Source organism: Protopterus annectens, chromosome 15.part0, assembly GCF_019279795.1.
Source record: "Protopterus annectens isolate FY-2018-M chromosome 15.part0, PAN1.0, whole genome shotgun sequence".
Lineage (NCBI taxonomy): Eukaryota > Metazoa > Chordata > Ceratodontiformes > Protopteridae > Protopterus > Protopterus annectens.
In genome coordinates, this window is record NC_056749.1 from 198236477 (window position 1) to 198249640 (window position 13164).

At 37.8% G+C, this 13164-nt stretch overlaps 1 protein-coding gene across 1 annotated transcript in view; it reads right to left on the reverse strand.

Annotated features, from left to right (window-relative positions):
* The window catches only part of ZDHHC15 (zinc finger DHHC-type palmitoyltransferase 15), a 1138753-nt gene extending 1130026 nt beyond the window's left edge, over positions 1–8727 (reverse strand). Inside the window, exon 1 of the mRNA XM_044057691.1 lies at positions 8482–8727. Within this exon, the coding sequence (XP_043913626.1) occupies positions 8482–8599 (118 nt within the window). The 5' untranslated portion in view covers positions 8600–8727. The remainder of the gene's footprint in view (positions 1–8481) is intronic.
* Positions 8728–13164: the final 4437 nt, after the last annotated feature.

Consider the following 13164-nt stretch of genomic DNA (forward strand, 5'->3'; position numbering starts at 1 on the left):
GTTTTTACAAACAATGTCTTTACATTTTGAAGACTAGCGCAATTGTTTCAGAAAATGGAATAAGATCCAGGATTTATTTTTATGGAGAAAACTGTCAAAGTAAGGGGTAGTCTATTTCGCAAAGTGTTAGACCTGGCTGGCACTTTTCAGTAAAACTGAAAAAAAAATTGCGTAAAAAGGATTTATGAGCACGCCTATGATGCACATAATAGGAATGTTAATAATGCGTTAAACAAACATTCCATCTGCTGTGTACAGTTTGACAAATTTCAGTCTGGTGTACTAAAAAAAGACTGTTCCTAACCCTAGGGGAGGTGAATGGCAAATAAAATTAGAACATGCATAACTTTTCTGCTAACTTAAGTTAAATGCTAATAATGCCCCAGGTTTAAATGACTTAATGCTTCAAATTGTAGTTTAATGATTTATTAAGAAGTTTTAAACAAATGACTATCAAATAAGTTGTTATTATTAAATCAAGAAAACTGGCTTTATAGTCACACCCACTATTTACAAATTTTCAAAAACTCGTAAGTCTATTCATTTTATTAAAAAGAAATTCACATTTCTTCCAAAGGACCATCCCACACAAAAACAGATAATTCTTAAATATAGAATTAAATTTAACATAACTGTAATAATTTAACTTGGCCAATATTTCATATTCTCACCATTCCAAGACCATGTTTGCATAGGTTGGGGCTACAGTTACCCCCATGGCAACCCCCTGCAATGGCTTTTCATTTTTATTTTAACCACAAGAAAAAACAGTGAAAAACAGCTCTACTTTCCACCCAGATGAATTTATTGATAAAACCTTATAGTCTCGTCTCTAGCGCCTCGGCTATTGCCTTTACAGAGTAAAAAAACTTTATCCATTAATACATCCACATTATATACTCTCAACATTTCCAATAAATCAATTAAACAATTAAGTAAAACTTATTCACAATTACTAATAAAACAGTCAACATATAAAACCCTGCCAATTACACTCTTTGTTGAGCCCCCTGGGCTGCAAAGTTTCATATTTCATAATCAAAATAGCTTCTTTTTTCTTTAAAATGTGTTAACAAATTCTCATCACCATACTGATTTTCTATTTGTTCTAAAATTGTAACTTTCATTTCTTTAATGGACCCACCATGTGCTAAATGGAAATGTTCTGCTACTGGGCTTAACATTTTTTTATTTTTAACATCCTTGATATGTTCCTTTATTCTCTCTGCTAAACTTCTTTTAGTTTCCCCTATATAATTTTTACCACAAGAACATTTAATCACATAAATTATTCCCCTGCTCAAACAGGAATATGTGCCCATGGTGTTAAAACTTATATCAACTATTTTTTTCTGCCTCATTTACTATATACTGACATATGGCACATTTTCCACAAGGAAATGTTCCCTTCTTAGTAATAACAAACCGGCTTTATAGTCACACCCACTATTTACAAATTTTCAAAAACTCGTAAGTCTATTCATTTTATTAAAAAGAAATTCACATTTCTTCCAAAGGACCATCCCACACAAAAACAAATAATTCTTAAATATAGAATTAAATTTAACATAACTGTAATAATTTAACTTGGCCAATATTTCATATTCTCACCATTCCAAGACCATGTTTGCATAGGTTGGGGCTACAGTTACCCCCATGGCAACTCCCTGCAATGGCTTTTCATTTTTATTAATTTGAATATTTTCTTTTAACATCACATTAGAAGACAAACAGTAGAAACTTTTAGACATAACCCAACTTATGTAGTTGGTTAAAATGATCTAAAAAAAACAAACAATCAAGCCCTTCAGTAGTAAGTAGTGGGAATAACAGTAAACAGACTGTATGTGTATTAACTGTATTAAATTGATGATCTTTTAAATTAAATTACTTTGTTTAGGAAATACAAAGAATCCATAACACAAGATTTGAAATAATTTTTTATATATTTTAGATGTATCCAATAATCCAAGACCTGAAAGGCTTTAGCATGTAATGTAAAAAGACTCTGGTAACAAATATGACTAACGCACTTAACACTTGGAGATGAAGAATAACCTTCATATGATGCTTCAGCCAAAGAATTTATTTTATGTTCAGGTTAATTTCCACCAACTGTGAAGTAAAATGCCTACTCTGAGGCTGCTGTGACTTGGAGCGAGGTAAATCTACAACCCTAGTGGCGTCATCTGATGACAGTGTGACTGCCCAGGTATGCAGCATCAACAAGTCTCCAGAAACAGTAACCCTCAGTGTGTGTCAACCTCTTAAGATAGAACACTTGCATCTCAACCTCTTTAAGACAGAACACTTGCACAGATGCCACCGTAATTGTTTGTATTGTGTATGTGTGTATGTATATATAAATCCGTGGGGAGGTAGTCATAAAAATAAAATTAAAATCCAACAAGACAAGAAAATGTCTCCTGGTGGCTGAAGAGAAACACTCAGAACGGGACTGATAAAAGTAATTCCTATTATGAACAAGTACTTGATGATAAGGTTGGAAAAATATGAAGGGATGAAAAGTAGAAAAAAATTAGCAACTGAGAGGAAGAGGAAAAAAATCATGTAAGAGTTCAATTTTTATTCCCCTTCCTCCTACAAAGCATTTAAACTCTCTGACAAACACAGTCCTTCGTCATTACCCCCACCCCCCAGACTCCTAAATCATCTTGTTGGGGATTCTCAACTGTTGGCTATTTTTACACTGGAAAGTAATTGTAGAGATTAAAACATACAAGTAAACTGCAACTTTCAATTTTAAATATTAAACAAGCAGATAATTCATCCAGCTGTCTGCTGCAACAGTGTCTTAATGAAAATGTCCCAACATGGCTTGAGGATTACAATCAATCCCTCCTTCCCTTTAGGTGTAGAAACAAGAAAAAGTAGCAGATATCCCTTAAATCTACTCTTAGAGTGGATGAAAGTCATTAAGGAGTGCAGTAAGTGACAAACTAAAATTACTGACTATAAAGATATTAATTTCTTCAGTGCTGAAGCAACAGAATATTACAATCTCAATAGGAAATTTACTCAAATTGAAAACTTATGAGAATGCCATTTGTGGAAGAATTGGAAGCTGCTTTGCAGCCAGTAGGATCTTTCACCACAGGATTATATTAGATGCTTTGGTAATTTGTGATCTCTGCCTTTGTGCTACCTTTAGGGAAGACTGTAAGACTGGAAAAAGGTGGACTGCTAAGTAGTAGCGTTTTGGAAAGCTCTCCAAGGGATTCAAGTCACAGGGGAGCAACTAATACCCAAAAAGAACCCACCTATTTTACTATCCATATGTAAAAGCAATAATTTTAACAACTCCGTGCATCTTGGAGGAAGAGATGCAGTCAAACCCAGAATAAACCAGTTTTACCTATACAACACTGATTCCATCAGTGATCCTAATCCAATACTGTTGCAGGAGGTTCTGTTTACTCCTCCTTTAGAAATCCAAGATATTTTGTCAAAAAGATGGAAAATTCCTTTACATATCAAGACCATCTTAATGTGAGAAGATGTTGGAATTGGCGACTAACTTGATTTTTGACAAATCTGATTGTGCTGGAGAGTTTAATTACGGATGTAGATTTTAAAAGTGACACTGGCTTTCTCCTCTGTCCTTGCAAAGAAATCAGTGTATTGCAATTCTTGATTTAAAATGAAATTTTGCAACAAACTCATAAATATAAAATGTTTTAAAATCCGAGTGGTTGACTTGGATATTTTACGAGGAACAGTTATTTCATTACCAAACCTGCAAACAAATGTTGTAACAGTGTAGCAATGTGAGGGTCCATCTATCTGCAGAGGTGTTTTTGTATTGAATACCAACCTGGAATAACTCTATGGCACAGACATGGCTTCCATCTTTGTGTCATGGAGTTGGGTTAAACTGATAACGTATTAGATCCTGGCCAGAAGTCCAAATGCTTCCTAAAAGGAACACTCGCCCTATTTGGTCCATTCTGGAATTTCTCCAACTCATGATGGTATACGCAACCAACCTTTATGTATAAAGGTTGCTCAGTCTGCTCTTACAGGGGTCCCTTATCTAACAGATAGTAACAACAAGCATTCAACTGGATGCTCAGTACATCACAGGATGTTAAAATTCTGAGGTTATTTATTCCTTGAGTTATCCTTGCAACTTAAGTTACACTGGGCAAAATAAGCCTCAGGATTAGGGCACATGCAAGTACATTTAAGAGAGATTAAGCATGCTTTTATAGCAAAGTGCTATAGATGTGCTCTTTTACCAAAAGCCCAATACAAATTACTAGTCCTTGAAATATAATAACCCCCCCCCCCAAAATAAAAATACAAACCAAATTTTAAGAGCTTTTATCTGTACACACTGCACTTTAATGGAGTACAAAGAAGTCAAACGTACACAGACAAAAGCACTTTAAGAAATTCTGGATCTGATTTTTGGTTGCATGTTTTCTATTCAAGACCTAGTGTGCAGCTAAATTACTTTTGTAATTTATTAACATATATTTAATATTTGTAATGTTTCACAGGATTTGAAAATGTAAGCAACTGTCTTCATCTTGCAACTCTTAATCGATAGTGTATTTGCTGATTTCTTTAGGATCATCTGTACAGCTTGATTATATTGCATCAGTTACTTATTTCTCTTGATATCTCAAAATGAATTCTGGCTTCAGTCTGTAATAATTTGAGTACTACTGGAAACTTAGTTGGATTCTGCTGTGTAAGACATCTGCCTCATGTCATCCTGTAAATCAGCAGTAGAGTGACAGTAAACAACTAGGCAGGAGTAATCTTGCAGTGGAGTGGATATATTTATTGAATTCTCTGCTTCACTGGCTGAACTCTCTCTGAATGTACACTGCATTCAATGTCCATCTCACACAGACTGGAACATTTTACAACCCACTTGTAAATGCAGCTTTCTCACAGATCAGTGTTATGTGCAATTGGGCAGTGGCTGAAATAGGTCCCTGTGGATCAGTCTAGTAATCCAGTAAACAAACCATGTACAAGTATTTAGTACAGTCTCTGCAAGGGGACAGTGCTGCAGTGGAATGTCTCAACTCCCACCCAAGATAAAACATGGGATCATTCAATACTAGCCCACCTGGCTAGCTCCCCTAACCGCAGGTCTACCACTTAGACTCAGGACACCTGTGTTGGAGTAGAGTATGAATTTTTTTTTGCCATTACTATAAATTGTAAGCCTGAAGCTTAGAAAAGTATGGCTGAACTGAAGAATTACATATTCAGGTTACTCAATGAATAGGTACCAACAGAAAGTGGAAAGCAGCAGAACTGTAAACAGACTTATTTGAGTAATACTGCTGCTGCCTGTTTTACAGGGTTTGTTACCAAGTTAAAAAATTTTAAGGTAGGAATGTGAATATACATAATGTTACACTTTTTTTTATAGTATTTGTAATACAGTTAAATTAAAAATATAGTAAAGATATTCAATGCTGCTGTGAAATAAGCATTTTAAGGGGCATTATTTTGACAATTCTTTCTAATCTGGCACACTGCTAATCTTCCTAATCTGGCCAATTTATTCCAAACGGCATACACTAAATACCATGAGGCATCTCATCACTAGGCAAGTCAGTCTTCTTGAAAATAGATTTGTAAGGTAAACCAATGATGCATTTCCAAATATATGAAATAAAAACTCTCTTCAGAGCAACCATTACAGTGTAGACACAATGCTACTTTTATAGCCTAACCCTCTTTCCCTTATTTTTTAATTAACAAACTGGCTTAAGCTTCCTGCATAAGGCTGCCATTGAGTATTACCCCTCTGCAAAGACATCTCAGGGATACTGATTATGCCAAATGAGGCATACACTAGCCAACAGTAATATAATCTCTCTCTCTCTCTGGTTGCTGGGCATATTCGAACTGCCACCAACATAACCAAACACCTTTTATCTAGTTGTCCTTGAAGTGCAGCTTATGGGAAATGTTATGAACATTCAGGATTATGAAGTGAATGTCTATGTTATTTTTATACATTACCACAACTTGGTCACATCTGAGCCCCCCCACAAAAAAAGTATCTTCCTGAATTATGAGCTAGTCACATATTTTTCTCTGAATGATCCTTTCTAAGGAAAACACTTTCCAGCAAGAATGCAGTTTAACAGTTGGCAAAACAATGTCATAAGAGTAACCCGCTGCATATATAGGTTCATAGATTAGTACTAAGCTAACTGCCCTTGTGAGCCATTTTAAGCCTAGCCAATTATCCCTTGTGAGACTCAAACCCTGCATCCTGTGTTTGCAAGGCAAACACCTTAACCATTAGGCCACCCTCCCACAAATAAGGAGCACTGAAGTTAAGACATTGCATTTAAGTTGGATTTGAACTAAAAGTTGTGAATGCAACCCCAGACCTTTACAACTTTGTGTGGAGATTTTGTTCTTGTTTTGAGAAATCCTTCTTGAAAATATTTGTGTATGATCATGGCATGACAAAAGTGAGCTAAAATTGTGGACTAAAGTATTGATAAATTGTAGAAGTTCTGATGCAGAATTTTGAGATGTCCTTCATAACTTTGGTAAATCTCTGTTTTCACTAGAATTTTACAATGTCTCTAACTGATGTGTAATGCATGGAATAAAGGTAATTCACCTATAAAATGAAATTGTTTGCAGCCCAAGAAAAATTTGTATTTTACAAAAAATTCAGTATTCATAAACATTAATGTTTTGAAGAAAATGTACCAGAAAAAAGTTAAAAGTATAGCATACTCTGCCTATAAAAAAAACATTCAAACACTTTATATTCATAACTTTAGTTACTACTTAATATTTTCGTAGGAATGTGACAACCATAATTTTTTGGGAATGTAACAAGTCTTAATTTTCAATACTATTTCAAATGCTTAATTCTGAAAAGACTACAGTGAAGTTTGTGGCAAAATACTGTAAACTACCCATGTTATCCTCCAAGCATCATCATTTAATCTGATTCAACTGTGACATTTTTCAGTATTTTGCCCCCCCCCCCGACACTCGTTTGACATACTACAGTTTTCTTCTGTTACAGAACGTCAACTGCCATTGTCACTGTCATTTTCATGTCCACATCACTTTTCAGCATGCTGCAAGGAGTTTATGCATTTGCTAAACAAAATTATTTCACTCCAAGCATGAACTGATTCCATCCTTTTACTTTGAAAAAGCCAATGGAGGGCATCCACTTTCTTATTTACAAAGACCAAGGTGATTATAAACACACATATATACTTGAGTAGTAATGGTTAGAAGTTCTAAAAGACCCTTTTGCAACCCTAGTCTATTCATGATTAAGTGAAAAACAGTTCTCGATGGGCAAACTACCTAGATGTTGTGGTGGCAGAGGCAGGAGAGGAATCTATCTTTCAACCGAAATTTTAGGGCTACACCAAAACTAAGCTGATTAGATAGTCCAAAATTAACTACTTCACTTCTTTAATTTTTATATTTATTTACAAATAAACCTTTTATATATACATCCTTAAGTCAATATTCAAAGTTACAGTGCAGCACCTGCACTACCTAAACTTGGTTAAATAGCTGGCATTACTAAAAAGCAAAATCAATTAAATCTTACCAAGTGTTTAACATTTTACAAAACCTTTATATAAGACTAACGAACTTCAAGTGATTGCTACATATGCTTAGACATGTCTTTAAATTGCCAGTACAAGAACTGCATTCTGTTGAAGCCAGTTGCCTTAGTGTGGTGGTATGCTTGGAAAAAAAGTACTTTTTTTAAAGCAGTGAATGTTATTCATTATAACGTTATGCAACACAAGATTAAGTGTCCAAGAATAAAGTTTGCCAACAGCATAACTCTCAACCTTCCATCTCCAAAATAAGGAACACTAGCCCTCAGATTGTGGAACAACTGGGCAACATGTGCAACACACATTAAAGCACTTCAACTAGGAAGGTCATAGGATATTCAAAATATGCAGGTTTTACTTATAAAAAATATATTGAAATGAATTAATATTATTAATTTCTATTTGCCACGGATATCAATTAGAATTTTTAACACTGGATGTGTGACAGATCTTTTCAATGTGGAACTCGGAGGAACATTAACTTTTTAAGACCCCAAATGAGGTACGTTCCTTATAATGAGGTACATGAGAGGTATGGCCAACAGGTATGCTAGGTCCCTAAAAACTTTTCCTTGTCCAGTTGCTCAACTGCAACAGGAAGGGAAGTGTATCGGTGAAATCAGACCATTAAAAAATACTCCTTGTACAGGGCTGCAGAAACACGTATTTAAGTAGTTTGAGAAATTGATACTTCGAATATAAGCTACACTAGAAATGTGACAACTACTTAAAACAATCCCAGCAAACCAGCTTCCTCCTATGTTGCAGCCAGCTTTCCAAAACACTTCCTGGTGTGCTACACCACAATCTATTACAGATGCGTGCGCAAGAGTATTAACCCTAAAAAAAATCTGACTTCTGTGAAATTACTTACGCAGGCACAATTCAAACACGTACGCGTAATACGACCATAACACAACAAACGTGATGATTATGACAGGAATCCATGACAGGATCCTTTGACAACACCTCAACCCCCGAGACAGAGCCATCTTTCAGCAGCATTCTTGTACGCCATCTGATATGGATTGAGCCAGTCTGCTACAGAATAAAGTTCATCCAATCTGGCATTGATTGGATGGGCTTGTACAGTGTTGTAGTGAATAATAGATTAGAAAACAAATGAGAGTTTACGCTGCGTGTAAACTGTAGCTGTGTTGCACCTCCAGGTGGCAAACTAAAGTAATTGCTTGAGAGAGAGAGAGAGAGAGAGAGAGCAGATAATTTATGGAATCAGGTGGTGTGAAAGACAAAAACATGATTTAAAGGAAAATCATACTATTCCATTAGTTGACGATTTCAATAGGCACTACTAGACAGTAGTAATGTGGGAGATCCAAAGATCTGATGGCTATTCTGGAGATTTTTGCGGATGATTTGCTAATTTTGGTTGAAGATTAGATGATACGTGGCGCATTTTGCAATATTACTTTGAACGCATAACTTGGTGTAATAAAGAACTGTAACCGTTTGATTTCATGTACTTGTTTTCTTATGCTTCTTCGTGCATTTATTGCCTTTACATTCATGAGGAAGTCCTGTTGTCACTGGATTTTTGTCTTGTATGTTTAGTCTGTTCCTCATAAAATTTGTAGTTTGCTGGCAACTCACTGAGGATTGAACTCATTAAATAGTGACAAATATTTGAGTTTCAGACTTAATAGCCTTCAGAAAAATGCATGGTAATCCATAACCTCCTATTCCGTCAACGGTATCATTTTGTAAGAATTTAAAAAGTTTATCTTCAATTTTGTAAGCATATCTAAAATCTGTCCTCCTTTGAGCATTTATTGTTGTCTCCCCCCACCCCCAATTATTTTAGACTCTGCCCTGTTTTCTTGTGCAAAGAGTTTGAGATGTATGGCTGGGGAGAAAAGCAGTACATGCCTTGCGCTAAAAGATCACAACCTACATATGATAAAGTAAGAACAGAACTCCTTTGCATAAAATATCCACACATGACAAGATTAGAAAAGGCGTGCAACAAGATACGCGACGACCTATATAGTGCAGTTTGTGAGGTAATAGCATTTTACACTGAGAATGATGAAACAGTTTAAGGAGAAGATGTCATGATGACAAATACATTATATTCATTGTTTGAGACTCTGTATTGTGTAAAGGGTGTGAAGCAGAATGCTGCAACATGTGTCAGACTGCTAATGCACAGCTGTCATGCAATATAATCAGAACAATGAGAAATAGTTTGAGAATTCTGGGATAGAAAGGCATAGCATAACAGATATGTAAAATTTGAGAAAATATATAAAAGACAGACTTTTTTTTGCTCAAAATCGAATCCTTTTCTTAGTTTAGAGAGAGGGTGGTTCCCCCGTTTCTAGTATCATCAATTTTTGTCTATGGCACATAGCCTAGTACCTCCCTATGAACCTATTGGCCCAAAGGCCTAAGTAAGACTAGCCAACAAGGTTCCTTGGCTTACAACAGCCAATAACGTTATTTTCCTGTGCCACTGTCGAGCAGAGCCACAGAAGTGATCCCTGGTGTGTATTTCCTATTTCCCATCCACTCATGGGTAGCTTGTTCCAGAGTATAGGAAGTCTCTGGGACAGGAATCTATCCCTCCAGTATGTCATGTTTATTGTGGTGACAAGGTTTAAGTACCTAGAGCGTATAGCTTGGAGGGATTGGGATTTCTTTAGGTGTAGCATGTCCAACAGCTCTGGGTTTAAAATAGCTTTATACGTTAGGCAGAGATCTCCTCGGACTAGGCGATATGCTACAGAGTAAAGCTGGAGTTTTTTGAGACAGACAGTGCAGGGCATCTTTTTGAGGCCAGTAACCCTCTTTGTGAGGTACTTCTGTGGCCTTTCCAGCTGCTGCGGATGTCTTGTGAGATACATTCCAAAAGGGGCATTGTATTCTATAATGGGTCTGAGTGTCGAGTAGAGGGGAACAATGATCTCTTATTTTTTCCTGGATGAGAACCCTTTTGTGATGAGGTGTACCATGTCGAAGGACTTCCTGACTACTGTGGTGATGTGATTATCAAAGGAGAGACTAGTATCCACCTGGGTCCCAAGGTTTCTTATCACACATTTGTTGTTAAGTAGGCTGCTGCCTATGTGGTAGTTCTTGGGTACAGAGTTTTTACCAAAGGGGATGATAATGCACTTTTTGGCACAGAGCTTGAGGCCATGGCTCTGACACCAAGCATCTGTCTCAGTGAGGCCTTTCTGTAGGATGTCCACATCATTTAGGGACTCTAATATAGCTCCTAGTTTGCAGTCATCTGTGAACTTCATTAGCCACAGGCCTTCTGTGTTAGTCTGTACTTCAGAGAAGTGGATACCAAACAGGAGAGGTCCCAGGACTGAACCATGTGGTACTCCACTTTTCACTGGTTTGAAGTCAGATTTGGAGTCTGCAACTTTTAGAGTGTGGGTTCTGTTAGTTAACCAGTTGACAACCCATCTTGTGGCGTAGGGATTTATACCTAGTTTGGTGAGTTTAGTTATAATTCCAGAATGGGGGATGGTGTTGAAAGCCTTGGCAAGGTCAAGATAAACTCTGTGAACCACCTAACCCTCATCGACGGCTTTGGTGACTGCCTCAAAGAAGTTAATCGGGTTCAGGAGGCATGAATTGCCTTTCACAAACCCGACATGGGTGGGGTCCAGAGTTTGGAGGTTATCAATGTCTTTGTTTGAGTTCTATGATGATACGTTCCATGGCCTTGCAGACCAAGCTCGTCAGACTAATAGGGTGATAGTTCCCGGGATCAGTGGTGGCTCCCCCTTTGTGGAGTGGGATAACTGTTGCTGTGCGCCATTCAGTGGGCAAAAAGCCTGATGTGAGGCTATGATTGAACATGGTTCTTAGGTGGGGAGCCAGTTTGTTCTGAAGTTCATGTAAAACGCAGCCTGGGATATTGTCCAGTCCCATGGATGCTGTATTTTTGGCTTTAGAGAGTGCAGCCTTTACCTGCTTAGTTGTGATTACAGGGACTTTGCATTCTTCCTGTATAGATATGAGCCCTTTAGGGGGTGAGAGGTGGGTAAAGTTAGCACTGAACCTATCTGCCAGGATGTTGGCAATATCAGTTGGTTCTGTAATTTTCATGCCGTTGTGCTGTAACTCAGAGCAGATCTGGGTGTTGCCATTGTGATTCTTGACATAGCTATAGAATGCTTTGTGGTTGTCCCTAGAATCAGTGATGATTTTGTTTTCGTAGCTAGCTTTGGAAGATCTTATAAGGGATCTCAACTTCTTACTGAAGCTGACCAGGGAGCTCCTCCACTCATGTGATTTTACTCTTTTGCAACAGTTTCTTCCTTATGTTGTACAGTTTGTTTATGGCAGGGGACCACCAGATTGGTTTCCTTTATTTGGAGGATAGTGTCTTGGTTCTGTTTGGGATAGCACAATCCATGCGCTCGTGTAAGTGCTTATAGAGTGCATTTGTGTAGCATTCAGCAGTTGTAACTGTATTGTCCATCTGCATGGGTGTCATAAAGTTCGCCACTTCTGTCTTAAGAAGCATGAAGTTCGCTTTGGAGAAATTTTTTTACTGTGGTTTCCTTAATGGGGGGTGGGGGCAGGATGTGGATATCTAGGGTGATTAGCTTATGGTCAGATCGGACCAATGAGGAGTTTTCAGGTGTGGAACACTGGTCATTCATGTTGGTAATGACTAGGTCTAGGATATTGTTGCCCCTGGTGGGGGTGTGGATAAGTTGATCCAGGGCACTGGAATTTATGAATTCCAGAAAGCATTGAGTGAAGGAGTTGGTACATGAGTAGTTTTCCCAGTTATGCTGAGCAACTAGCCTGGAGGTGTGGATATCTTTAATGAATATGGACACACCTTTGCCTTTGGTGTTCCATTCCAGGTAACATGGCTGAAAAGTGTGGTATGAGTTATAGCCTGGTAGTGCAGGGGTGCTCTCTGGAGCCTTGAACCAGGTCTCAGTCACTACACAGATATCGATGTTCTCCATTTTAAGGAGTGCCTCAAGTGAGTGCATTTTGAGATTTTGACTTCTAGCATTGAGTAGCATTACCCTCAGTTTTTGCTTGCCTGTTCCTGTTACGGTGGTGAATTTGTCATTTGAACCTTGCCTAAAAGCACTATAGGGGCGGAAAGAGCCTTAGCCAGTATCCAAAATCTCAGGGGTGACAGGTGCAGGCCATCTCTGGCAAAGAATCATGATCTGTCGACCATGTCGTCCCAGGCAGACAGATACTGGATCCTTTTAGAATGACACCAGAAGCTTAGCCAATTGCTGAAGTCAATCATTTTGTCCTTGTACTGCGGTATCATTCTGGGTGATGGCAGAATGCTGCTCAGGGATAGGTTCATACCTGCCTGGGCTACAAGATTGGAGAGCTCTTCCATGTAGTCCAGGGAGGTATGTCTCAGGTCGTTCACACCAGCTTGGACAATGGCAGTCATATTTGTACTTGTTGAGTGACCTGAGTGTATGGGTTATGTGGCAGATCCTGGCACCTTACAGGTAGCTGACAGTAACCTTCTCCTTGTTTAGCCGGGTGAGTGGGACATCAGTGTGCCTGACTATAGAGTCACCTATGACAA